Source organism: Fusarium poae, chromosome 1 (genome assembly GCF_019609905.1).
Source record: "Fusarium poae strain DAOMC 252244 chromosome 1, whole genome shotgun sequence".
Taxonomy (NCBI): Eukaryota; Fungi; Ascomycota; class Sordariomycetes; order Hypocreales; family Nectriaceae; genus Fusarium; species Fusarium poae.
The window spans coordinates 399,998-426,172 of NC_058399.1; the positions used below are offsets into that span (position 1 = coordinate 399,998).

General features: G+C 46.3%; 10 protein-coding genes across 10 annotated transcripts; 5 read left to right on the forward strand and 5 right to left on the reverse strand.

Moving 5' to 3' along the window:
* Positions 1-785: 785 nt before the first annotated feature.
* Positions 786-2,835, forward strand: FPOAC1_000150 (uncharacterized protein; the record flags this gene model as incomplete). The annotated part of the gene is made up of 2 exons (XM_044844770.1): positions 786-2,739; positions 2,792-2,835. 2 exons carry the CDS (start codon positions 786-788, stop codon positions 2,833-2,835), a joined length of 1,998 nt encoding a protein of 665 aa, XP_044710686.1.
* A 1,632-nt stretch (positions 2,836-4,467) lies between these two features.
* On the reverse strand, positions 4,468-5,907 carry FPOAC1_000151 (uncharacterized protein; the record flags this gene model as incomplete). The annotated part of the gene is made up of 5 exons (XM_044844771.1): positions 4,468-4,968; positions 5,029-5,142; positions 5,191-5,304; positions 5,568-5,717; positions 5,773-5,907. 5 exons carry the CDS (start codon positions 5,905-5,907, stop codon positions 4,468-4,470), a joined length of 1,014 nt encoding a protein of 337 aa, XP_044710687.1.
* A 1,905-nt stretch (positions 5,908-7,812) lies between these two features.
* FPOAC1_000152 (uncharacterized protein) lies at positions 7,813-9,684 on the forward strand (the record flags this gene model as incomplete). Its single annotated transcript, XM_044844772.1, has 3 exons — positions 7,813-7,849; positions 7,974-8,687; positions 8,738-9,684. The coding sequence occupies 3 exons, from the start codon at positions 7,813-7,815 to the stop codon at positions 9,682-9,684; spliced, it is 1,698 nt and encodes a 565-aa protein (XP_044710688.1).
* Positions 9,685-9,868: 184 nt separating this feature from the next.
* Positions 9,869-10,498, reverse strand: FPOAC1_000153 (uncharacterized protein; the record flags this gene model as incomplete). The annotated part of the gene is made up of 1 exon (XM_044844773.1): positions 9,869-10,498. The coding sequence occupies one exon, from the start codon at positions 10,496-10,498 to the stop codon at positions 9,869-9,871; it is 630 nt and encodes a 209-aa protein (XP_044710689.1).
* A 632-nt stretch (positions 10,499-11,130) lies between these two features.
* Positions 11,131-12,891, forward strand: FPOAC1_000154 (uncharacterized protein; the record flags this gene model as incomplete). The annotated part of the gene is made up of 1 exon (XM_044844774.1): positions 11,131-12,891. The coding sequence occupies one exon, from the start codon at positions 11,131-11,133 to the stop codon at positions 12,889-12,891; it is 1,761 nt and encodes a 586-aa protein (XP_044710690.1).
* A 57-nt stretch (positions 12,892-12,948) lies between these two features.
* FPOAC1_000155 (uncharacterized protein) lies at positions 12,949-14,360 on the reverse strand (the record flags this gene model as incomplete). Its single annotated transcript, XM_044844775.1, has 4 exons — positions 12,949-12,954; positions 13,010-13,417; positions 13,467-14,253; positions 14,311-14,360. 4 exons carry the CDS (start codon positions 14,358-14,360, stop codon positions 12,949-12,951), a joined length of 1,251 nt encoding a protein of 416 aa, XP_044710691.1.
* A 2,248-nt stretch (positions 14,361-16,608) lies between these two features.
* FPOAC1_000156 (uncharacterized protein) lies at positions 16,609-17,545 on the forward strand (the record flags this gene model as incomplete). The annotated part of the gene is made up of 2 exons (XM_044844776.1): positions 16,609-16,994; positions 17,056-17,545. 2 exons carry the CDS (start codon positions 16,609-16,611, stop codon positions 17,543-17,545), a joined length of 876 nt encoding a protein of 291 aa, XP_044710692.1.
* Positions 17,546-19,881: 2,336 nt separating this feature from the next.
* On the reverse strand, positions 19,882-20,422 carry FPOAC1_000157 (uncharacterized protein; the record flags this gene model as incomplete). The annotated part of the gene is made up of 4 exons (XM_044844777.1): positions 19,882-19,900; positions 19,962-20,056; positions 20,104-20,201; positions 20,254-20,422. The coding sequence occupies 4 exons, from the start codon at positions 20,420-20,422 to the stop codon at positions 19,882-19,884; spliced, it is 381 nt and encodes a 126-aa protein (XP_044710693.1).
* Positions 20,423-21,760: 1,338 nt separating this feature from the next.
* Positions 21,761-23,296, forward strand: FPOAC1_000158 (uncharacterized protein; the record flags this gene model as incomplete). Its single annotated transcript, XM_044844778.1, has 1 exon — positions 21,761-23,296. One exon carries the CDS (start codon positions 21,761-21,763, stop codon positions 23,294-23,296), a length of 1,536 nt encoding a protein of 511 aa, XP_044710694.1.
* A 468-nt stretch (positions 23,297-23,764) lies between these two features.
* FPOAC1_000159 (uncharacterized protein) lies at positions 23,765-26,050 on the reverse strand (the record flags this gene model as incomplete). Its single annotated transcript, XM_044844779.1, has 1 exon — positions 23,765-26,050. The coding sequence occupies one exon, from the start codon at positions 26,048-26,050 to the stop codon at positions 23,765-23,767; it is 2,286 nt and encodes a 761-aa protein (XP_044710695.1).
* Between the last annotated feature and the right edge of the window lie 125 nt (positions 26,051-26,175).

Here is a 26,175-nt window from a genome sequence, read left to right on the forward strand (position 1 = left end):
GCTTTCGCGCCCATGATGACAGGTCACAGGCATTGTGGTAGCTCAGATATGTCACTTCTGCTAAGAGTAGACATCGTTTACAGTGACCACGGTAATTCTTTTTTCACGTATATATACAAATTGTGAAGCAACAAGAACCCTAATCTCTTATTCAGCAACTGCAGGTGGTCTCGAAGAGTCGTGTTGAATGTTTGCAGAATCGCCCGAAAGATCAGATTGGTTGCCTCTTTCTATTCTAGATATCGGTATTCTTGAATACATCCAACCGGCCAGGGTCGAGTCATATTATGCATACTTGATTGTGACAGTATGGGATGGAACTTAATTCCATACTTGAACAAATAATCATAAGAGTGAAATACGTGCAGTTGCGCTGATTCTCCTCTAGGTCATGACGAGTTTATTTGAGGGGCGTGCAGGCGATTTACCCTTTCATAAACTGATAACACGCGGCACACGCATTTCCCACAGCCTTATTCACCATAAACTGCGCTATTTCGCAGAATCACACCTTTTGGAAGTCGTTATGGCCGGCTGATATGAGTGGAATTTGGTATTATGGTGGTCAGACCAACTCAATGAGTGGGCGTCTCATGTTACACATGGCGGAAGTCTCACATATCAGGCTGCGAGAATACCATTATTACTGGATAACAAGATCATCCCAAATCACAAACAAGTTAGGAATACCATATCTGATATATCAGATAAGCTATCTGCAAGTGACAACAAAACACGGCCTGACCACCCATTTTCCACATATGTGCTTGCCATCGTGAACCAACATGTCTAACGCAATCGCCCAAATTCAATGGTCTATCGACAACACTATCTTCAAAACTGCTGAAGTATTAATAAAGCTACTACAAGCTGCTCGAGACGATGACGTCCAAAATTCAGCAGTCATGTCTCTGGAAGCCCTCGGGTCTAGCTTGATGGTTTGCCCTGACAGAATTGACGAGGCGAGAGATGCACTTGGTAGAACCAGTCGTCTCCAGATTCTAAAAGACACACTCGTCACCATCGGTCTTGCTACCGGGGGAGTCGCATACTTTGTTTCCAAGACTGCGACGCAAGGAATACCAGCCTTTGTCTTGGCTACCAGTCTCAAACCTTTCTTTGGGGATGAGATAATCGGACATGTTTTGCACGAAATGCTAGCATGCTGGGGACTTAACAGGAAACCAGAACTTCGCTGCTCAAGGGATCAACTTAGTAAAGTCATTTCAGCTATGTCAGGGTACACGGATAGTATTATACCAAACGCAACCGTACAGAATGTGATTACTATCTTGCAACGCTGGAACCTTTCAGCTGTTTGGCTTAAGGAAGCATGGGCAACGCTGCAACCCAAGGAATTGGCCAAGATTTATTCAGCGGTATATGCAGCATTGCATAAAGAGGAAGTCAGTCTCGTCACATTGACTGGTCATTCTGGTTGTATGATTGTGGCTTCTACTTTGCTGTGGTTACAAGAGGATGATGCACAGTTGGTAATCGATGGCCAAGTCGCTGTTCACTCTCGAGATATCCCCAAGATCTCTGTTCAACTTTCGACAACTCAATCGTCTTCAACAGCATCGTGGGTGATACAGGAATGGAGCGAAGCAACAGCAATATCCACCCTCGTGGTAGAAGACGCTGGTTCCCCTAATCGAATATCCCAACTTCCACTATTCACACCCGCAAAAACAGCAAAGGAAGTTTTGAGAGCACAATACGATCTCTCAGACATCCAGATTGCCCAAGTCGGCAGTATAGCTACTGCTTTGGTGCTGGTGGCGATTGAGAGAGGTCTTGTGACGTTGACTCCACAGGAAGAAGGGGCGATTCCTCGTGAAGTGAAGTTGAGTAATTTCTGTCAAGCATCCTATCTTGCAAAGATGGATGAGTGTATGAGTTGCTATGGCTGGGCTAGTAGCGAACTAGACGATGTTTCTGATCTTGTGGTTCAGATCAAAGAATGGACTGAGCAGGGCTTTCCAGGGTTTCCAATCGACGATATCAAACCGCCTCATCCTTTGACAGAGAAACCTATCGACTGTATCACCTGGATAATTGAATTCATCATCAATAGATGGTACAGCAAGACAGGATCGACAGACAGGATGATAGGAAGGGAAATTGCCGAGCCTGCAGTATACCTTGCCGCAGAATCCCTGTATAGCTGTGTTTGCTCTCGCTTTCCAGAACAGCGCTTCTTTCGAGTCGGAACCTTCTCTTCCATCACCTATAATGGTGCTACAATGATGCACTGGATACTCCGGCACGAGGGACTTCGCGGACGGTCTGATACACCTGCACCCATAGCGAAGCTGGTATCCTACGTAGTACATACCGTCACTCTACGTCAGCTCAGATGCGATTGCATGGGTTCTCTCCTTCCAGGTGTCAGTAACATGGAATACATTGCCGAGTACTCCAACTTGACTTCCGAAAAAGCAGTTCACAGAAATGACTTGGCTTATGCAATGAACGGCTACGTCGCTTCGATACCGCAGTTACGATCGATAACGACGTTGGAGAGGAGTTGTTTCGCAGTGGAGATCTTTCCGGGATATATAAGGTACACTGCAACTGGGGGTAGCCCAGACTACAACAGGTTGCTGAGGATTCAGGCAGATGAGTCTATGGTTGAGTACAATGATGGGAATGGACAAGAGGTGCAGGGAACTCAACTCAACCCATTCAATTCGAATGGAGATTACTTGGGTTTGACACCGTTTGCGGACAACGAAGGTTTGCAGTTGAGACACTACTGGAGCCAGAATGGCAAAGTACTGAACTTGAGAACCGCTGTTCTACATCCTTCAACTGGAAGAGTTCGTCCTATGAACTGGATGGCCTCAATCGAGGCTCTTGCAAGTGCCACACATCTAAGAACCGCCCCTATGAGAAGTTTCGCCGAAGAAGCTTTAGCCAAGACGTGGCAAACAGACGGTACTTGGTCCACTATCTCCGTCGCATCAGTGGCGTGTACGAGTTTGGTTATAAGTACAAGCGGCATACCCGTAAGGTGCATCAGTCAAACATGGGGCAATGAAGAATTGAGATTCTTCCTGGCGGGTATTGTGAGTCATCACAGGATATATGTATGCCACGGCGATAGCTCTATGGTTAAGTGCATACAGAGTGCTCTGGAAGGGGAAAGGGATCCGATGGGTAAGGCTATGTGGTGGGATAGTTGGCCAGGGGCTTCTAGAACTACAACGTCGTGGATGAACCCCAGTATCGCTGGTCAACTTGTCAACCCTGGATGGTTTATCTTGTGTTAGGCATGGAGAGGTTAAGCATGGGTTGGGGTCATACTACAAACACTGTCCCCATTCGATTTCTGATCTTGAATAATAGTCGCTGGGGAGTGTTAAAATTGCAGTGAAGCGTGCCTGTCACCAGGTGTAGGCAATTATTTTCATCTTATAGTGGCCTTGTAAAAATCCAGATATAACCACCAGATTTTCATTAAAAGGGTCTGTTCTTGACCTATGACAAATGACAAGTCCGTTTGCCCATTGCAATGCAACGTAGAAAAGTCACTGTACGTAACATAGACAACTCATTGTGGTAACGTAGTATAGAGGCTGCGGAGTCTTGCATCTCAACAACCAGAACAGTCAGTTAGTCCTTTTGTTCCTAGCTAACGATATCGAATATGATATGTCTGTTATCTCAATATCACAAGACTTCTATTTATGAAAAGACCCTGGGATTTTTGCTAGGGACAGACGATCCACTAAAACGGGGAATAAGAGTGTAGGTCTATATTGGTCTTTTCATCGTCGGCATTTGCCGAGTTCACTAAGATTCATGTTATAGACAAGATCCGCGCATGACGGACGGTAGAGTTTACGCATATACCAAAGCTTGGCATATATCCTCGGAGTACTTCAACATTAGGCAGGTCGCTGATATACAAAAGTTCATAGCTTTATTCAACACAAACGTTACACCAGATCGGAGTCTGTAACTACATTTTGACTCGCATATCGTTTTTCGAGACCCCGATTGTTTAGTTTAGTCAAGGGATCCCGTTCTTATGAGCGACAACTAAAAACAACCGCATTAACTTTTTCTCTAACCGACAAACCTAATGCGGCGGCTATAATACAAATCCACTCTTGTTTAAGCATATTTTCATTATTAACAAGGTCCCCCTTCAAACTCAACCACGGCAACCTCCGTTTGCATTGTAGTCCTTCCTGGACCAGAGGGGGGGGGGTTCATGACAGGGATATGAATCGGAGACGTAACCCGGTTCCGCTAAAGACTCCATAGATCAGGTCATTTGCGGGAGTTTTCTTTAGTCGGATGGGGATCTTCCGTGTTTCCGATGATCCCCTTGTTTATGTAATTATTCGCCAAAAGAATTTAGAATGGAAGACTTTTTTTTGCATTACATTATTGTGTTTTGGTATATCTATCTAAAAGAACAAAGAAAAATACAGTGGACAAACAGACGACATGTCCTTATGGTGTCCGTGCCCTGTGGTGGTTGTTGTTACTGCTGTTGCTGCTACTATCGTACCCCCAGTCATGAACCGCTGGATCCTTGTTGGTTACATCGCGCAAATTTGAATCGTCAAAAGCTTCCGACTGAACGCTGATCTCTTGCGCCACGACGATCCCCTTGCTATTATTGCCGCCGCTTGTTCCGGGAGGTGGAAGGATTTGCTCATCGCTTGCCCAGGCTGTTGTTTGAGGCATTGAAGACAGAGGATGTCCCGTCTCGGATTTATCGGTCCTTCTGACGCGACTGTTTTTGAACCGGCTTCCGCCTTCGTTGCTTCGGAGTTGATGACTTTGGGATGCTGCAGACTTTGTCGCTTTGCTGAATAGGACGCTGAGACCGATGAGGCTGGCTCCTTTTCGGAGGAGAGGTTGGATGATGGGGAGGTTTGTGACGATGATTGCGACAAAGGTTTCGCGACATGCCCATGAGCTACCAGCGACTGCGCCATTCGGGCCGGCCTGTATCGTTGTTAGTTACAACTGACAGGGATGAGATCAGATGAGACGAGGGTTACGTACGGTAAGAATGGTAACGGCTCGAATTGTACCAGCCATCATGATAAAAAGAGCACCGCTAAACAATAGCATGAGTGTAAGTCTGCGTCGCAAACTAATGTTGACACCCCAAAGAAGCTGCGCAATTATTAGATAGAAATCTCAAGAGTTTGTTGGTTTACTCACAGGCAAAGGAATGGACAACAGGTAAATGTCAGTCAAGATGTTGGGAATAACAACGATCAAAACATATGCCGGCGACTTTGTCGGTTGGCAAAGAAGACCTGGATCAGGGCTGACCTGCCAAAAGTGATGGAATGGCTGACAAGATAACAAAATAGTAAAAAACACAGCAGCATAAGTAACACTGAGAAGGATGTAAGCGACAACGACACGCATCCTAAGATGCGACAAGCCCGATCTAAAGCAAAAGGTTAGTCTTTTTTTGTGTTTATTTGTGAATAGTGAGTGAGTGGCATCGCATACGTAAGTCGAGCGTAGAAAGCAGTGACGCAAAACTTGAGACACCAAAGAATACAAGCATAAAAGGACCAGCCTATGACTTGGATCTTGGATCCCCAGACACGATTGTAGTGTTCCTCTCCGTCCATGTCGATGTTGGCGCGTTCTTCTTCTGTCATGTAACTGTTGGTAAGACCTTGGAACTTGGCTCCGACGAGGTATGCTGCTACTGTCTCGGCAGTGAATATGATCTGGAATGGAGTTAGTTAGGTTTGGACCCCTGGGAAGTATGCGAGGATGACTTACACCAGTAATTGGCATCAGGTAATCGTCCAGCTGCCATCCTGAAAACCCAACTTGTCGCGTCCTAACCACCATTCTCACTCCAATGGTGAAAAGACCCAAGGAGAGAAGGGTGAACTGTTCTTGAATGGCGTCCATGATGGCATGTGCGTGCTCAATTACAGTACAGTAAAACAGGGTCTCGAGGAAAAGAAAAAGAAAGAAGAAAAAAATGGACGTGACGGATAGACGGGAATAAATAAAGTTTGAGCTCTAACAAGCATGAATTTATTTATCTGTATTAAAGTCGTTTAATTAAAAAAACAGAATCTGTCAAAAACATGGATGTTTTGCCTTCTTAGAACGGGTTCATATGCCGAGACATTATAGTCTGAAACCTGGTTACCTACCAGACTTACAGTTCCCTTGGCCCGTTTTAAGGCGGATTAGTTTGATACTACGTCGCAGAAGGTCCCTAGAACACACACACATACACACACACACACACGTCTATCAAGGTACTAAAGGTACATGGAGCCGATCACTGAGTCGATTCCAAAGTGCTGCGGTTCCCCTCACCCCCCCTGTAGATCATAGTGTCTGCAATAGGGAATGATTGACCAGAAAACAGATTATGCCACGTTTTATTGATAACATCCCGTAGTCGGTGCTGTAAATCAATGGGCTAAGAGCGTTCGTCTAAGCTGTCAATGGAAGTATGCTCCGTGTTAGAACGGGGAGTATAGGTGCTTTGGCCACTGAGGGAACAGGTTTTGGTCGGCAAAACCGTTTAAGACAGGACACTTATTAGTGGGTGACCCCAGTGATAGCATAGCGTACCGGTCACTAAGGGCTTCTGTCAAAATACCTAGGTAGATACTAAGTTGATGCATCTCTCTCTATAGGTAGTTACAGCTATGTCATGTCTACTCTGTACCGGTATCTCGGTCATGTGGCGTCCGGCAATCTCGATGACAGAAACTGATTCAGGATGTGATAAATCAAGACGAATAATGACCACGTGTGAAAAACAAAGTGATTTGCATTTGTTGATCCTTGAAATGTCTGAATGTGACATTCAACCAAAATGACCGTTCGCCGGGCATCTGCAGATTCAAGGATTGTCTGCCGTCTTACCGTAGCTAAATTATGTCAGACCCTTGTCTTAAAGAGGGTCCATGTCTCGGCAGTCAATGTCATGCCATGTCAGGTCAGATTCGAAACTATTTACGTAGTTGGTGTATTATATAAGACATGGCTTGCCTGTCATAAAAGCCCGCTTATATGGAAAACTGAATCAAGAACGAAACAACTGTTTTTGATTTGACTCTATTCTGTTTTGAGCAGTAGTGTAGTGACATATCTACCTGGGTATGGATACATATATCCGTACATCACTCATGTATCCGTAAGCCCCATTATAAAAAAGAATCCATGATCGACAGAAAAACCCCTGAGACATACAGAAAGAAAAAGGGTCTAACAGTGTATTAGTTAGACTAGTACCCGCCCATTCCCGCCGTGTATCAATGCGTAATGTAATCCCCGCTTACTCCATACCCTTTATGCCCAACGGCAAACCAGAACCAACAGACAGTGACATTGTTGACACTGATCTTGTTTCGTACTTCCTAAATACAGTATGAGGGAACTTGGCGGGCGTTAGACTATACTAAAGTAGTCAGTCGTTGATGCCCTAACTAACCAGTCACCAACGAACGCCCTAGTCTACCCTGTCAGCCTGCCTGTCTCCAAGTTTAGTGATGAGGGGGAATGATGCATAACTAAACCCAGACAATGAAACTCCTCCCTCAGCTTGCACTGCATTGCGTGTCACTCACCTTGACTTGTCTTTATGGGGCAATTGTAACTACATACAAGTATATAGCTCCTCTCATAACCCCTCTCTCCCTCTCTCTTTTCATCTTGATTCCTCATCTTTTAAACCTCGTATTCTTATATCATTAAGCAATCTCATATCATCCCCCGCATAATTGAGTTGAGCTGAATCGTACAACCAATTGAACACATTTAACTTATCACACACTAACAAAGATCTACAAGATGGCTGAATCAAGTTATGACTTTATTGTCGTAGGAGGTCTGTTATTCCCCCCCCTCATCCCCACCACCACCGTCCGACCGCAATGACTCGATTCCATTCCGATTCCGACACTAACCACAAATTGATCTACACAACGCTAACCTTTTTTTATATTAAACAGGTGGTCCAGCTGGTAGCTCAGTCGCAGCAGGTCTTGCCTCGTCGGCCAAGAAACCCAGTGTTCTTCTCCTTGAAGCAGGTGGTACAAACGCAGACCGCAATTTGCGCGTTGACGGCCAGCGATGGCTCACCTTTATGAACAAGGACATGAACTGGGGCTATAAAACAACGCCCCAGGAATTCGCTGATAGCCGAGAGCTGGATTACTCTCGCGGGAAGGGTCTTGGTGGTTCGAGCGCCATCAACTTTGGTGTCTACAGTGTTGGTGCGCGAGACGATTACGAAGAGTGGGCTCGTATCGTCGGTGATGATTCGTTCCGCTGGGAAAAGATTCAAAAGAGATACAAGAGTCTTGAGAACTTTCATGGAGCTCTACCTGAGGGTATTGACAAGAAGTATGCTGCGCCCAAGAGTGAGGATCATGGAAGTGAGGGAAAGCTTCATGTTGGGTATGCGAGTGAGTGGGAGAAGGATCTTCCTCCCGTTCTTGATCTCTTTGAGGATGCAGGATTTCCACTGAACCCTGACCACAACTCTGGTAATCCTCTTGGCATGTCTGTCCTCATCAACTCGAGTCACAAGGGACGAAGGTCTACGGCAAATGATCTGTTGGAACCTAAGCCTGAGAACTTGACTGTATTGACAGATTCTTCTGTTCAGCGAGTTATTCTCGAGGGAAACAAGGCCGTTGGCGTTCAAGTCGACGGAAAGCAGTGTAAGTCATCTCAAACTGAACAAGTCCAGTTCTCAACTAACAATTTCCAGACCTTGCTTCAAAGGAAGTCATACTCTCAGCAGGAGCCCTCAACACCCCAAGCATCCTCATGCACTCAGGAATCGGTCCCAAAGACCAACTCTCCCAGTTCAATATTCCTGTGGTCAAGGATGTCCCTCGCGTCGGCCAAGGTCTACGCGACCACATGTTCACGCCCCTCGTCTACACCCGCAAAGAAGGCGACACAGCTCGCAAGCCATTCTATGGCGATAAGAAAGCCATGGATGAAGCCCTCGAGCAGTGGCGCCGCGACGGAACAGGTCCTTGGACAAAGTTTGCCTGCGAGTTGGGTATTGGTTGGTTCAAGCTTGACAAGCTTGTCCAATCTGAAGAGTTCAAGGCTCTGCCTGCTCAAGAGCAGAATTACCTCATGAAGGAAACAGTACCTCATTATGAGATTCTGACACACTTTCCTATTCATTGGTTCATCCCCCAGTTTCCAGATGATAACCTCAACTACTCTTGCATTCTCGTATTTTACTACAACGCGCAGAGTCAAGGCGAAGTAACTCTGCAATCTGCCGATCCCAACGTCCCTCTCAAGTTCGACCCCAAGTTTTTATCTTCGCCTTTTGATCGTCGCGTAGCCATTGAGTCACTCCGCGATGCATTCCGTCTGGTCAAGCATGAAAACTACGTCAAGAACAACGTCGACACCATGGTCGGTCCCCAGGGTGATTCAGACGAAGAGCTTCTTGCGCACTGGAGGGCCACCATCTCTTCTAGCTGGCACATGTGCGGTACGACAAAGATGGGAAAGAAGGATGATCCTGAGGCTGTGGTTGATAGTGACTTCAAGGTTATTGGTTTCGAGGGACTGCGTGTGGCGGATATGGGTGTTGTGCCTGTTTTGGCTAGTTGCCATATTCAGTCTGTTGCGTATGTGACGGGTATGACGGCTGCTGAGAAGATTATTGCCGAGTATGACCTTGCTTAGGTATGAGTTATCAAGTTAGAAGTTAGTAGCCATGGAATGCATAGCGTGGATTTATACATGCGGTTTATCAAACATACAAATCGACTACGTTTATTCTTTAAGCTAATCTCCAGTGTTGCAATCGTGACAACATGTCTTTTTGCAGGCAAGCTGAATGAAGCCCAGTATATCACAATCCCCTTCATCATGCTTCACCACAATACACATCCGTGTGGTGCCCCATTCTGGATTCATTATACTGGTCAAGCGGCTGTTTCCAGGGACGACAAAATCCCAGCCAAATCACAATCGAGCTATTGATTTCCACTCTTTGAAGGTTTGGCAATTCCGGTTGCACATCAGCCAATTCGCCAAAAAATTTCCTACTCAGCAACTCCCCATGGTCATCGCCAGCAATCGCAGGGATACAGTATTCTGTTATTACGTGCCTCCCAAATTCCTCTTCGCTTTCATTGCAACCTTGGAATGAAGGATTGAACCGCGAATATTGAGACCGCCAGAGCTCGGCGACAAATGTATGTGAGCGCTGCTTCATCAAGCGTGAGCATCTTTGGACGTGGGATAGATAGCCTGTTGGTCCTTCTGCGTAAAGGCGGGGTTGACCGATGTGAGCTACCATTTCATGGTCTTTGTATAATAGATGCTTAACATCGTTGGCGATGGCGTCGTTGATGTAAAGAATAGGCGCGTTCTGAGGAGTGTAAGCCGTCTTGTGAGCGAGAATGTTTGTGAACTTTATGTCCTGTATTGTGTAGTTGTAGATCTTGTCTCTAATCTCTCTGGGGAAGACCAGGAAAGGATTTTCGAATGCCATTGTGTGGACAAAGGTTGTGAGTTGTAGCAAGATTTAAAAGCTGGTAAGTTGACTTGATATATGACTTACATTTTCCATGTTTTCGTGCTGACGTGAGATTCTGCAATATGACGTTGAGACATGGAGAGACCAATGAATGGCGGGGACCGGGATTGGACGTTGGTGGAATACATATGCTTAAATCAAGTGTCATGGATGTCTGTGCAATTGGAATGTAGAGATGTGGGTTACACCAAGATTGTAGGAGTATATCTCGAATACCCAATCTCTACTACCTATCTCATCGGAGGAATCAGTATGTCTGACCCGATGCATCAACTTCCCCGCGGGAAACCCCAAGCGTGAGATAATCGAGATATGACAACCTTGTCCTCTCCTCTTTGGCTATGCATGCAACGTTTCCTGCAGAGATACAAACAGATTAGAATCCCATTTAACCTCGTTCAAATGACGTATGAAACACCTTTACCTACCGAAAAGAGTTTATCTGCATCCTTGTATAACTATCAAAAGTGCCTCGATATCGTTGAGCGGGGAACCCTGCCTCATCTCACAGAAGAGACAACTTGTAGTACTACACACTGATAAATAAGAGTATAAAGACCTGCGTTTCTCTCCTGTTTAGTACAATTATGGGAGACCTGCATCTTCATAATTTACACCTATTGCAACAACCTCTCGCTATGTCTTTGGCTGCAGTGGGTAGTCACTTCAGCGCCTCACTCGGCCTACTAGCCCTTGGCGGCCACAATGTATCCATGACAGATCATGTCATACGTACAGAAGCAGATCTCGGCGAACTGAACGAATTCTACAATATCGACTTTGCATCACGTCGCTATGAAGCTTTGGAAGACTACCACAAGAGTGAACAAAGTCTCCTTGACGAGATCGACTTTGCAAGCCTCGACCAAGAAGGCAAAGTGGACTATATCATGCTCAACACATTTCACACAAGACAGCTGAACAACCTGGATCTTCAAAAGACGTCCAAAAAGAGCTATGAGCCTCTTATTCCCTTTGCTGGGGATGTTGTCGGTCTTCTTGAAGCAAGACAAGATGTTGAACCGATGAAAGCGAAAGAAACAGCTGGTCTTTTAAACAATATCACAAAGTCCATCGCTAGTGTCCAGACAAAAGTCCAAGACGGCGGCTTTAACGTGACAGAAACCACTGGCTACCTAGCTACCAAAGCCATCGCAGGTCTTCTGGACGGTTTGGAAGAGTGGTTTACCTTTTACTCTACTTACGACCCCCTTTTCGACTTTTGGGTTACCACGCCTTGGCAAGCTACCAACTCTTCACTCACAGAGTACCTCACCGTCGTTCAGACGGAACTGGCAGGGATGAATCAAAAGGATGGACAAGATATCATCGTTGGCGAACCCATCGGTCGCAAAGGTCTAGAGGTTGAGCTTGAAGCAGAAATGATTCCATACACACCTGAAGAACTCATCGAAATCGGTAATCAAGAATTTCGATGGTGCGAAAAGGAAATGATCAAACAATCTGAAGCTCTCGGCTATGGAAAAGAATGGAAGAAAGCGCTTGAACACGTCAAGAACGATTACGTTGACCCTGGAAAACAAACCGAATATGTACGCAGCTTGATTGTTGAAGCAAGTCTCTTCGTCACGGAGCGCGATCTCGTTACTGTTCCACTTCTGTCAAACTCAACATGGCGTATGATAATGATCGACGCAGAGCGTCAAAAGGTATCACCATTCTTCCTAGGCGGTCCAACTATTCAGGTTTCGTACCCTGTTGTTTCAATGGAGCACGATCTCAAACTCATGGTCATGCGCGGCAACAATAAACATTTCGCCAAAGCCACTGCGTTTCACGAAATGTTTCCTGGTCACAGACTTCAGCTTTACATGGCCGATCGGTACAACTCGCACCGGAAACAAATCTTTGACACGCCCTTTTTCGTAGAGGGTTGGGCTTTGTACTGGGAGTTTCTCTTCTACGATAGAGATGACTTTCACCATTCGCCTGAGAATCGCATCGGGGCTCTTTGGTGGCGTATGCATCGGTGTTTACGAATCATCTTTTCTCTCAAGTTTCATCTGGGTGAGATGACGGCTCAAGAAGCTGTTGACTTACTTGTTGATAGGATTAATCATGAGAGGAGTAATGCAGAGGGTGAAGTGAGACGGTCTGTGGAGGGGACTTATTCGCCACTATATCAGGCTGGATATATGCTGGGTGCTCTGCAGTTGTGGAAGTTGAGAGAAATGGCTGTTGATAGTGGAAAGATGACGCAGAAGGAATACCACGATGCTATTTTGAGGACTGGTGGACTACCGATCGAGATGGTAAAGGCTTTGATTCTAGGGGAGGAACTTTCCAAGGACTTTAAAGCCGAGTGGAAGTTCTATGACTTTGATTAAACATTATATATGTTCAGTAACTAGATCAACATCTAGTTTTCACCTTCCATCCTACTTTCAACACTCTTGTCAAAACGAGTAAAACTGCGGCGAGTGAACTTGACAGAGCAGCCCAAACATGCGCGCCCTCCAAACTCTTGGACTGCAACAAACCTCCAATAGGCGGTCCGGACAAACCCGCAAAGGAAATGAGACTAAAGCACATTCCCATTCTGGTTCCGATAGTGTCGAGTCTCTTTGTGATGCTAGCAACGCCAGTTGGCATAAGACTCTGGAACGCTCCTGATGCTATACCGTAGAATATTGAAAAGACGTAGACTCCTGTCTCGTTGTGTACTGCTAGCCATGTGTATGCAACGATAGCTACACACATGCCCGCTGGCGCGATGGTGTTTAATGGGCCGATTCTATCAGCGAGGAAGGGAATTAAGACTCGAGTTGGGAGACCGACGGCGTTGATTATGGTTGTGAGAAGGGATGAGTCAGAGAATGACATGCCGATTTCATCTTGTCCGAAAGATGCGAGCTATTATCGTTAGTAACTACTACATTACTGTAAGGTAAAGGAAACTCACATAGTAGAAAGTGTAGTAAACAGACCACACGAAAAAAAACAAGCCGCTCACGTAGCAAAGATAAAGCACATCATTAAACGCCGTCCAATCAATGATAGGTCCCGTCTGTCTTGGTGGAAGTCTGGGCCTCATAAAGACAGCCACAAGTGCAAAGCCAATGAGATTAATAAACCCAAGTACTCTTGCCGTCCATGAGAATCCAATCTCTGGGAGCAACGTTCGTACAACGAGAGGATACACAGTGCCACCTAAGGAATTGCCTGTGGTGACGAGACCAATGGCTATACCTCTTCGTTTCTCAAAGTACGTCGCCACCAGTGCCAGCGAAGGAGCAAAGATAATTCCTCCACCGATACCTGTAACAACACCCTGGGTAATCATGAGATGCCAGTACGAAGTCGACAAGCTCATAGTAAAAATCCCCAAAAGTTGCAATGTCGAGCCTACAAGAAAAGTAGGAACCCAGAAGCCAGCGTCGAGCAATCTTCCAGAAAAGGCACTTCCAAAGAAAGTAAACCAAACCTGAATGGACCCAATCCACGAGATTTGGAACGGTGTCTGGGCAAGTGTTGAGGTGTAATGAGCTTGGAAACTACCAAACGAGTTGACGTAGCCCCATGTTGCAAAGATGGCGATCCAGCCCATGGCGACTTGTGTCCAGGCTTGAATGCCGCCATCGGGAGGAGGAGGAATGTCACCTGGTCGAAAAGAAGCACCTGCCGAAGCGATGATTTCTAGATCTTGCATCTCTGAGCGGGTTCCCTCACGACCAAGAGTCCCCATCCTTCTGTTTTATTATTATTAGTACTGATATTTCTTTTAACAGTATAGAGACAAAACTCACGTGATGGGTTCAAAGGTTGGTTCTTCAGATTGAGATGATTTCACAGCCATTTTCACAATGATTCAAGAGTATAATTTATAGGGGAACAGTATATTTCGTAGTAGAGTAGGTGAGAAACAAAAGTCGGAATCATGTTATGTTTACAGAGTGAGTACGTGCACCGACCGATACCGCTTCTTTTCTTCTCCTTATAACGGACCGGGAATAACTACTTATACCATCAAGTCTCCACTGAAAAAATTCTCGTGAAATTTCGGTTCGGGTGACAATCGCCCAAGGATGTTAGTGGTTGAATGATCAAGATAAGCGGGTAGAGTCGTGTTATTTTGTTGTTTAGTGGGGAGACGAGATAACTATTATTGCTACAGTACGAATGAATGATGAGTTTGTTATCTTGGACAAGGTAGTCAAGTAAGTTACTGATACTGGAGTCAAGGATAGACAAACAACTTGGGCTAGATCGACGACATACATGAACCTCTTTCCACTTGCGGCACGAACTGCTCAACAGTGGGCTTTGAGTCAAATCAACTTGAAAAGTCAGCCCTATACTCCACTACCCATCGGTTTGCACTGGAGTTAATTATCGGTTCCTGATTCCGATATCAAAGCTTTTAGTTTCCCCGTGGGGGGGGGGATTTGATGATGGGTGGTCGGAACCGGCCGACCTGATTTGCGACTCGAGGTTAAATAAAAAAGCCACATAACTAAGGAACGATACCAACAGACTGGTAACGCCAACTTTCTGGAAATCATTACCCGGACGAAACTATCTATTTCTAGATCATGGCGAGCCTTTCCTCAAGAGTTCCCCTTCTCCGAAGGGTTGCAGCCTCCGGGCATCAGTCTTCCCATCGCATCTCCGCGGTCCAACGGCAAGGCAAGATGGCAACGTTTTAAACTAGTCTACGGGAGACCCGAATTATCTGATTGGATGTGGTGACTAGGATCGCCTCGCAAGGCACGGTAGATGACATGGGTGGTAATCGAATCCTTCTAGAATTTCGTTTATTGTTCTTTTTTTGTGTTAAATCGTCACCATTGGGGGGGATTCTGGTGTTACGCTATGGCTTGTGTGGTGTGGTGTGGTGTTGGTACATAGTACGGAGTACAGTAGTTGTTAGTCTATTTGAACATGTCGGGGCGACAGAGGGAGGGAGGTATTTATCTAGGTGATGATATACTGAGTAATTACCGAACAATGTCGGGCATAATAAAATAGAATTTTAATAGGAATTCCTTCCTATTTCAATTAGCCCAAGCCAGGAATTATACCGGTGGGTTTTGTAGTTAATCCGGGTTAGACTTTGCTTTGTCTGGGTATCTAGGCTGGAGACACCCATCGCCATCCAAGTCTAACTAAGAGTTCTAGACCAATTACCAATTTTAGCGCTCTGACCTCTACTGTACACACTCTAGTGCACAGCCCCCCCGTGCGCATTCCTCATACCCACTGCGTACCTCTCAGCACAGTGGATAGAAGCTAATACCCAACGAGTGGATAGCATCTCGAAAGGTTTAGTAGAACAAAGGAGAAGAGAGAATATATTAAAAGATATTGATTCCGCTCCGCTCCGGATACATTGGCTCGTATCACCAAAAGCGGTAAAAGAGCGAGAAAGACTTTACCTATCTTCATTCAATGTCGCTCGCCAAGAGAAACAACGGTAATACACCGCCAACCTTGATATAACTCTATACACACAAACTAACCTTGTTACCACAAATAGGATGCTACGAATGCTGCAAAAGGCGTCTCAAGTGTGACAAGACAGAACCGGAATGTCTCAAGTGCCAAAAGAAGGGTATTTCCTGCTCTGGGCAGGGTCTCCGGTGTCGGTTTAGCAGCCACATGGGTAGTACCACAACAACAACAACAACAACAACACCCATGACTTTGACTTTTACTTCCACAACGTCTTGTTCTGAACCAAGTCCTACTACTAATCAACCTGAAAAGAGTTTTCGATGGGTTGATCCTGGAAAGCGGGCTAGAAAGGACCGTGTGAGAAATGGTCACGGCCAAGGGAGGAATAATAGTCCAACAACGTTGCAGCATACAGACTCTGGTTCTTCTGATGATGTTGCTTCACCATCTTCTGACGACTCTTTCGACTCGAGTCCAGGAGTCGTTGTACCATATGCTCATCGCATCACGATTCATCCAGCACTCAACTCAGTGTCAAGTTCACAGACGAGAAAGATGTTTAGCCATTGTATGTTTTCCCAACATATATCTCTCCAGAATTTGTTTACTAACAAAAAGACTAACTAGTCTCTGAGATAATAGCCTCACACATGGTCGTCCTCGACTCAAACAGCAATGGGTACAGAGATGTTATCCTGCCACTAGCATGCCACGACGAGAACCTCGCACAAGCTGTGTCTGTCGTGTCAGCGTTTCACCTCGGTCAGAAAGACCGCAGGTTACAACACGTCGCCGAAACAGGCCATCAAGCAATTGTCCAGAAACTACGGCGTGATTCTTTACAGCTCAGCCCAGAACAACTTTTCAACCCGTATATTCTGGCCACCATCCTGGTGCTTCTTGTTGGAGAAACCATCACAGGAGCGGATAATTATACCTATCTTCTCGAGATGTTGAACTGTCTCACGTCATATCCGGATTGGATCACAATGCTGCCGCCGAGTTTGAAAGAATTCTTTCTTCAGCAAATCAAGATGTAAGCCAACATTTATTTTAAATAAAATAAAAACATCAAAACTAACTAAACTGTTATCAAGGTTCCAACTCTTTGGTGTCCCTCTAGCCGATGAATCCAAAGGCCTTCAAGTCCTCACCGGCCCAGAAGCATACCTAGATTTCATGGCCTATCCCGAACTACCCCCAGATTCAGAACACCTACCCAACATCCAAGTAATCCGCTCCGCCATTTTCGACGCCTGCAGCATCTACCGGCGCCGCGCCGAGTCGTGTCTTTCTGACCAAGAGTCCATCCATCTCGTCGAGCAGCTGCGTCAAAAGGTGCTCAACCTGGACGCTTCCACCAAAGGCGTGCATGCACTCGTGTGGACGTACTTTGTAGCAGCGGCAGAGAGTATCTTACCAGAGCATAGAGAGTTTTTCTCGACTAGATTGGCGGGGTTGTATAGTGTGACTAGTTTTGGGAGTATTCCTGTTGCGGTCAAAGCATTAAAGACGATTTGGGGTATGCAGGGTCAGAGGAGATGGACTGAGATTGTCAGTAGCGAGACTCCGATTCTTATCATGTAGATGACATAATTATCATTCAAGTATCATGTCAGATTTATACCATCATTATACTTTGGAAAGCCAACATCATCTGCCATCAATGTCAGACTTGCACTGTATACGTCTGCGTCTAGTCCCGGTACAATTCCGACCCTACTGGTATGATCCAATGAAAGGGCTCGGTGGCCTCCGAGTCGTGATCTCATCGACGATCTCTCTCATATCTTGCCAAGAAAGTGTGGACTCCAAATCAGATGTGACATGAGTCTTTCATCATGCCATGCATTTTATACGTATGCTGACTGACGACTTGAGGGATAAAACGGATTAAAGTACATAACAAGTAAATTGATTAGAAGAAAAAAATGGTCCTTCGTGTATATCTAAAGGCTGCAGATCTGCGCCGTGAATCTAAATTCAAGTCGGTTCATCGATCGATCCATTCCGTCTCAGGTATCAATCGATATATCAAAAGTTCCAAATCCATCCCATCATCTCAGTTTCTTCCCTCCCGTTACCAAAATGAAATCAGCACCAGGTCGCATCCCCCGCCCCCGCCCCCCTCGTTTCCATCGCAATAAAGGTGATTGTGTTTTTTGACTATATCGTTGTTCAAGCGTGACACTTGAGAGATGCCGTCTCTCCAGCTTTGGAATCCATCTTTGACAACGAATTCTGACGATATGTGGAACAGTGTTTGTGGTTTTCGAGGAGCTCCTGCATCACCTCTATCTCGGTGCTCAAAAGGCGAATCTTGGATCTGAGTTGTTCATTCTGCGACTCGTAGTTCTGGTTATGGTTTGTATATGTGGATTGATCAGAGTCCTGTTTAGCCATGGTGGTGATTGATTGGTAGTAGTAGTAGTAAAACGTAATATGAGTGATTATATGTCGTCTTTTGGTTTGGTTTGCTTTGTTATGACCAGGGTTGTATTCGTAAAAGAGAGAAAAGAACAAGAATCAAATACTTATATGGCAGAAGAAAAAAGGTACATGTGATGCGGTATTAAGTACCTGATACCGATAAAAATATAGTCATCGAATAATCATGGTAGGACAAGTCTCAAGAGCGAGACTAAAAAGACCTCAGTCTAGAATATTTCCATGACTTGAGGATTATTCTTTCACCGAAAGTTGAGCATCAGAATGGTGTCATAAGTGTGTAATCAATCCACTTGTTTAATATGTGCCGTGAGTAAGTGGCCATTTAGTCTAGTCTTTTAGTCGCGTGTCAGACAAAACTACTAAATCAACATCTTGTGAGTAATAATGATTGGTTCTCTATGCCATTATTTTGAATTTCCCGGTTTTTTTACTTCAAAGCATTGGGGATCCGATCTTGATCGACCGAGTCATTGTTCACTGATCGAGTTGTTTTTTTTTTTTCTTTCCCTTTTTCTACTGCTCATCAAAACCCACGTCTCGATTCCCGGCAGGCAAGTTTCACACCCATCCAACCCTTCTAAATAGAAACGTAGCACCACTAGCCAGACCCGTAACGCCGGTAAATATAATCAACGAACCATATCCCGTTCCATATCCCCCAGCTGCTTGACCCTGGAACGGCATTCCCTTGATCAACGCCCCGCTGAGTGGTCCGGATACCAGATTCCCGATCCCTCGTCCTGCAGATAAAACACCCAATACCATGGCCGGATCAAACGATCTTCCGCTGCTGCTGCTGCTGCTGCTATCTCCAATAGAAGATGAGGACACCATCTGCATGATCCCAGTCCAAGCAGTCGTGTATGAGCCTGCAAAGATCCCATACGCCACGCAGAAAATGTACAGCACGGGCAAATTCGTCGAAAACCCCCAAAGAAGAAATGTGCTGAGTGCTGTTCCGATAGCAGATATCATGAAGCAATTCGTGACGTGTAGACGATCTGTAAGTGCACCCATAGCCACACATCCAAACACCGAGGCGACGTTGATCAGTAGTACTGTCAAAGCAGAAGCAAAAGTCCCAGCCCCAAGAGCCGTTCGGGCATATGAAGGTAGATAGATCCCCGGCAAAAAGAATCCTAGCGCTTGAGTGATATTCGCAAGCTGATGAAGCATAAAGTTTCGTTTTATCGCAAAGCCCAGCTTTAGAGGATTGATATGTCTCGTAGCAGAGTACGGCAGACGTGGTTTAATAAAGTACGCCAGCGGCAACGTTAGCACAAAAAGAGAAACAGACCATATTCTCAATGTAGTGCGGAAACCATAGTCGTTGAGAAACTTTTCAAAGAGTAGTGGCAACGCGAAACCAGCGAGTCCGGTACCTGACCACATGACTCCAAACGCAAAGCCTTTTTTCTTAGCAAACCACTGGTCCATATATAACAAGCATGGACAGTAGGATATCGAACCACCTATAGCGTAGAGTATGCCCTGCGTAAGGATTAAGTGTGTAGTATTTTGCGAAAAGGAACTCAGCGCGAGGGCGATGCACATGATAAAGAGTCCTATCATTGGAGACCAGCGGCTTTGCTTTGGGTAGAGACGTTGAAGGGTCATAACAAATGGGAGACCGAGATACATAATTCCCTGGATATGGTAAGTGAGAGTCTGATAGTTTGGTTCAAGGGACATACCATGGCGCAGGTACCAATCACAGCAATAGCTGATGACCCTTCAAAAGGTGCATTGGTACTGTAGTAATCCTGAAAGACACCAAATGCAAACGGAAAGCCTAGACCTCATATCAGTGTCTGTACATGAACAAACATATACATATAACTCACCCCAAGTCAAAGCTTCAACCATGAATGAAGCTGCAAGGAAGAACCAAGCATCTTTGCCACCATCTACGGGCGGTAGTGAAGAGAATTCATGGGTACTAGTGAGATCCAGATCTTCAGCTTGTGAGGATCCTTCTTCGCGAGCTCGCAACTCAATTGATGTTTGACTCATTATAGATCCAAGTTGATTGTCTATTTTTTTTTATTTTTTTTGAGGCAGGAGAAATGTCTTTTATGGTGTATGTACTACGCCTTGAGTTGTCAGATGCGCCCTTAATCCGACATCGGGTGGCTTTCCGAGTGGAGTCTTTCTTGACATTGGTGAGAGTGAAAACTTTATCACCAGAAAGACGCTATTTTCTCTTCTGTGTATTCCAAACTCCTTCCCAAATACAAACAATTTCCTCAGCTAATAGTACCATTGAGACATGGAAGTTAAATATCAGTCGTCTTGGAACGAAACGTGTGGGAGACAATGACCTTGGTATATTAAAAGTACTAAGCTACTGCCTCTACTTTGGCCAGCTAATTTACCTTTTCTATGGAGGGGATTTGGTATAAGCAGGCTGTCTAGTCTATCTAGATAGACTGGACGAAAGTCAATAGAAGGAAGAAACTAAATAAGAAGGCTGTAGCTGTTAAAGGCCATTTAATATGTTGAACAAAGCTTGACTTATTAACATGGTCATCAAGGCTCCTGCGTTCATGTGTTGGGTGGGCGTGTGGGCGTAGCTAGAATTAGTATCAGCAATAAGGACTACCTAGAGTAGGGGAGTACATAGAAGCTAAGCGACAGTTTGGTGTGATGGTATGAGTGGTGTTTTCTTAGGTAATGCTGAAGGAAGAGGAAGAGGAAGAGGAAGAACAAGTGGACGGCTGAGCAGGTCGCAGTATTTTTATATTGTTTGAGAATAAGTTTACTTATGAGCCCTAACTTTAATAATGCAAAGCTGTATAAGGGTCTTGAGAAATCGTAAAAGAACCATCAAATATGTGCGAGAAAAAGATTGCTTCTTTGAACCTTGGCCTCTCTCTATACTTCCAGATTAACTCAAGACCACAAGTGAGTCAGTCAGCTACGCGCGTCTTCTCGGATCTGCTGGCACGGTCTGTACTGTAAACTAAGTACATTCAGTCTTTGCATCACTGATACGTCAAGATCAATCAAACAAACAAACTTGGTGAAACAAGGTCATATTCAAGGGCTTGTCGTCGTCTTGGGGTGTTGCTGTGTTGGTGACACCGACCGTTCCGGGAATAACTCTCATCCGGATATAAGACAACCCACTCCACTTGCGTCATGACCCAAAAACAAGCCTCCCTCCAACCCACTTCGACTCTGATCACAATCAACGACATCATCCATCACTCAATCAATCAATCAATCACTAGCAACAATCTCTTAATAAATAATATCATGCCCCGATCCCAATCCCCAAACTCTTTAGATCTAGAACTAAACTCCCTCTCCCCCACACCCTCAATCTCAGACCCGGATCTTCCGCTCATCATGTCTTCTTCATCTTCTTCTTCATCTCCCCACCCTAAACCGCGATGGCTAGACCCAAGACCATCAACATTCTTTTCCCGCACAACTTCTTCCCGCATATTCCAACGCCTTAAACAAATCCTCCGCCCACGAGCGACATGGCGCTATATTACCTTCTCCGTTGTAGGATTATACGTCGTCTATTGCTTCGTCACATGGCAACCCTTCTTTTCGTCGCGATTACCGGCGTACTCTGGTCCTCATGACGTAGGGGCGATAGATCTCGAGATCCCACTCGATAAACCGAAACGTATCTCCGACACTATCCTTAAAGAAACCGGCAAACCAGCTTTTGAGATCGAAACTGTGTTATTTACCGTGTATTATCCCACCGTTAAAAACGCTGCTTCGCGCGCTGCGTTGCATCCTTGGGTTCCGAAACCGATTAGTCTTACAGCGGAAGGATACGCTCGCGCCGCAGGCGTAAACAACTTCATCACCCGACCCATCTTTACTTTTGCGCTATGGCTTTTGGTCGGAAGTATCAAGATCCCTGCCAAGGTAGACACGCCTATTCTCGACTCCGACGCAAAGTTTCCCGTCATGATCTTTTCCCACGGCTCTGTGAGTTCGAGGACGGATTACACACACTACATAGGCGAATTAGCCAGTCGCGGACATGTCATTGCTGCGCTTGAACATCGCGATGGTAGCTGTCCCGGAACCATGGTTCAGATCAAGAATAAAAAGGACAGACCAGTATTTCTCATCAAGGAAAAGGATCTTCAGTCTAGTCGACCCATGAACGACACCATTCTCAAGAAAGAACAGCTAGCCGTTCGCACCGAAGAAATTATGCAAGCTATTCGTATTCTACAAGATGTCAACAATGGCAAAGGCTCGGGAATCTTCACATCCAATTCTCGCCACGAAGGCCAAAACCTCGATGCGTGGTCCAACCGTCTTGACTTTAACCACCTCACCATAAACGGACACTCATACGGCGCAACAGGAGCCTTACAAGCCCTCAAAACCGCAAACGCCACATCCGCCAACCCAGCCATCGGGGGTATCGCTCTTGACCCGGGAAAATCGAGCGGCCAACTCAACGCCGAGATCCCAGTGCCTCTTCTCGTCGTACACTCCAACTCATGGTCCAAAACGCACAGTATCTTCTACGGCCGGCCGCACTTTGACACCGTCGCCGAAATAGTACGAGGTGTACGTGACAAAGTCGGCGCAGCGTGGTTCCTCACCAGCATTGGAACTGCGCACCCCAGCGTGACTGATGCGCCGCTGCTGCAGCCGCTCCTCCTCAATTTTGCTACGGGTGCGACTGCGGATGTGCGCAAGGCTCTTGGGGAGTATGTAAAGGTGACGCTGGATTTTCTGGATTTTACAAAGAATGGGACCAGGGAGGGTATGCTTGGTGAGGCTGTGACGCATGAAAAGTATGGGGAGTGGGTGGATGGGAGGGAAGACACGTTTCCCAAGGAGTATGCCAAGTACTGGGAGGTACATGTATGTCCTCTCAAGCAGAGAGAACATAATGATTAGTAGCGCGTCTTTTGTATAATATGATGTATTTAGCAATTTGGATCACAGCACATCAATCGCAGCATTTGACAAATAATATTCCTCAATAGTCCATCAATACATACACTGTTCATACCATGAGTCTCATAACAGTATTATCGTATTACTAGGATGCCTTTGTCGTCGAGCGTCCCTCCAGTTAATTTATATACAAGTCTGTGTATGACCATGACCCCATGTACTCCTCGTTTCTCGCATACTCTCATAATTATAAAGCAACAAGACTCCAAGTCGGCCTGCCGTACTTCACAGAAACGCCGCTGGTGAACTCCCTAGTCCACTGCTTCCTCCTTCTTCCCGATTGCGCCGGCTACTCAGAAACATGTCCACCATTGTCTTGCTACCCATCGCTTGAGCTCTCTGCTCCGCATCTCTTGTCGCTTCTCCTGGCTTCTCCAACATTGTGCGTGATCTAGTCGACAATTGACTCTATCGGTGTCGTCTTCCAGGGCTTGATCTGGTTGGAGAGCCCTGCCATCCAGCAACGCGTGTGCGGGAGCGTCGTTTAGAGTCTTCTGGTGTCAGGTTCGAGCGACCTATCGTATTCATGGACTTCATTCGCTGCAGTTCTCTTCCAGATCCCGTCTCCATCAAGTTCCCTCGCGTCGCAACACTTGGGAGCGAGGGTACTGCTCGCAAGATGCTCCGACGGGGTATAGAGGGTGTCATCTTCTCTTCATGATTTGGTGCCAAGTTCTCGTCGTATCCGATACCAACTTGGCGTCTTGTTGGGCTGTTGCTGTCAGGAAATGCTTGGGCGTTTCCCTTTACACTACCCAAAGGACTCCGGTTTGGCGTACACTTGGCTGTCGATACAGAGAGCTCTGGAGTAGAGCCCATTGAAGCCAGCTCTCTGAGGTGTCCCAATGGTGGTAGAGCGCCATTTTCTTGCATGCGTCTAGTAGGGGTCGAGGGACCTTCGATCTTGGACACCTTTGAGCTTAGCCAAGTCTTCCATTCCACTGAGCTGGCGGTGGATGTGTCGCGTTGGTGTTCGTGAGCTGGCGCATAAATTGTGATCTCGGGTGATGGCTGGCGGGTGTACCTGCGACCCGGGGACTGTTCCAAAACGTTTGATCCTACGGCTGGGGGTACCGGGGTTGCGTCGTCCGCAGAAAATGAATAAACACTGTCAACATCTGTGGCGTAAAAGTCCTTCTCCGAACCCGGGTTGCTGTATTGTCGGGCTGGTAGGTTCAAGGTTGACAGGGAATGGAGATATTGTGATCCCAATAAACCCCCATTTATCTCTTCAGACGAATTCATCTCCCGAAGTGCACGTCGGTAGGGGCTGGGCGATCTAAATGACTGACGAGAAGGGCTCCCAAAAAAAGCAGAACTTCGATGACTGATGGTCTTGTGAGGATCAAGTTCATTGAGTTGCGCGCCGGTGTGCTCCGGTTTATCGTCGCTCCAATCCCAGGTGTGTCCTTGCCCAGAAGTCATCTCGGTCGCATAAGAGTCTTTGTCTGGGACTTCCGTGACCGAGCTTGATATCGAAGACTGTCGCTCATGGTCCTTGCAGACATCATCGTTGGGCTGAACGCACCTAATGGTAGACTGAGGCCATCGCTTGAAATCGTTCTCGGTAGCATGCGCTCCATTCTCTTTGATGATAGAAAGGCGTTGCCTCTCCCCAATTGTTCCTTGACTCGTTACTGTGTTTGTCCAGCTGGTGACACGAGATCTATCGTCAGAAACGCAGTGGTCGCCGTCAGCAAAGCTCTCCACGCTGCCTTTGCGAGACCTGAGCTTTTTATTCGAAGGTACATCGTGCAACGAAGGAACGTGTGCTGTCACCTGGAACATGGATGCTTCTTCCGTTGTCTCAGTGTCCCCAACATGCAGACAGCTCTCTTCATCAGAATCCCTCTCTGTCGCGCATTGGTCGTGTTCTTGTTGTTCAGAGTCCTCGCTCTTTCCTTTACCGAAAAGACCTCGTAGCTTTGACCTTAAGCCATGCGAGACCTTGCGTGCCGTGTCTCGGATCCCATGTTGCTTTGAAACGTGAGCGCTGTTGGTGGAAAACGAAAATGCGGTGGAATTATTGCTAATGTTGCGGAGGGATTTGCGAAGGGTTGTAGAACGTTGGCTCTCTCTGGTCTTTGGTCGCGACAGGGTGGATTCCTTCTTCGCTTCTTCCTCTTGTATCTGTTGAAACCTCTGTCTGGCAAGTCGAAGTGCAGCATCGCTGACTTCAACGTGGGCATCGCTGACTTCGACGTGGCTCACGCGAGAAACCGCCGTCTTTCGCCGACTTCTCAGGAAGCTCATGGATGTGGCGGCTCGAAGCGCTGCTGATTTGGGCCGCGCATCTTTCAGCCGTTCATCATTGCTCGCGGGCGGCAAAGGCGAAGACCGCGGGCGCATGTCGGAAGCGTGATGCGACGGAGTCATCATGGATCGAGACTTTCTGACCTTTTGGTAAGAGGTAAACATGGAAACAACATTTTCTTGATGGTTGTGACACTCGTCGCCGGGTGGCTGCAGGGTCCCTAGGTAACGTCGTGTAAGGGAGGATTTTTTTGCTTTTTCGTCAGCCCGGTCTTCAGCTCGATAGTAGGATAAAACCGCAGCAAGATTGGCATCCCGTTCGGCCTTTACAGGGTCAATAGACTCCAAATCACGAATGGGACTGCGCACAACAGACGCGGTAGATTTGCTCCGGCTTAGCGGGCGCCGATTCGTGTTGCGAGAGCTGTTGCGGCGAAGCATCTTGCATGGTGAGGTGGTAGTTGTAGAATTAATGCCCGGTGAAGCACCAGCTTAAGAGTGAGTGAAGCCATGCCTGGAGGAAGGTACGGATACCTTTGGTAGGAAAAAGTTGGAAGGAGGGAGGA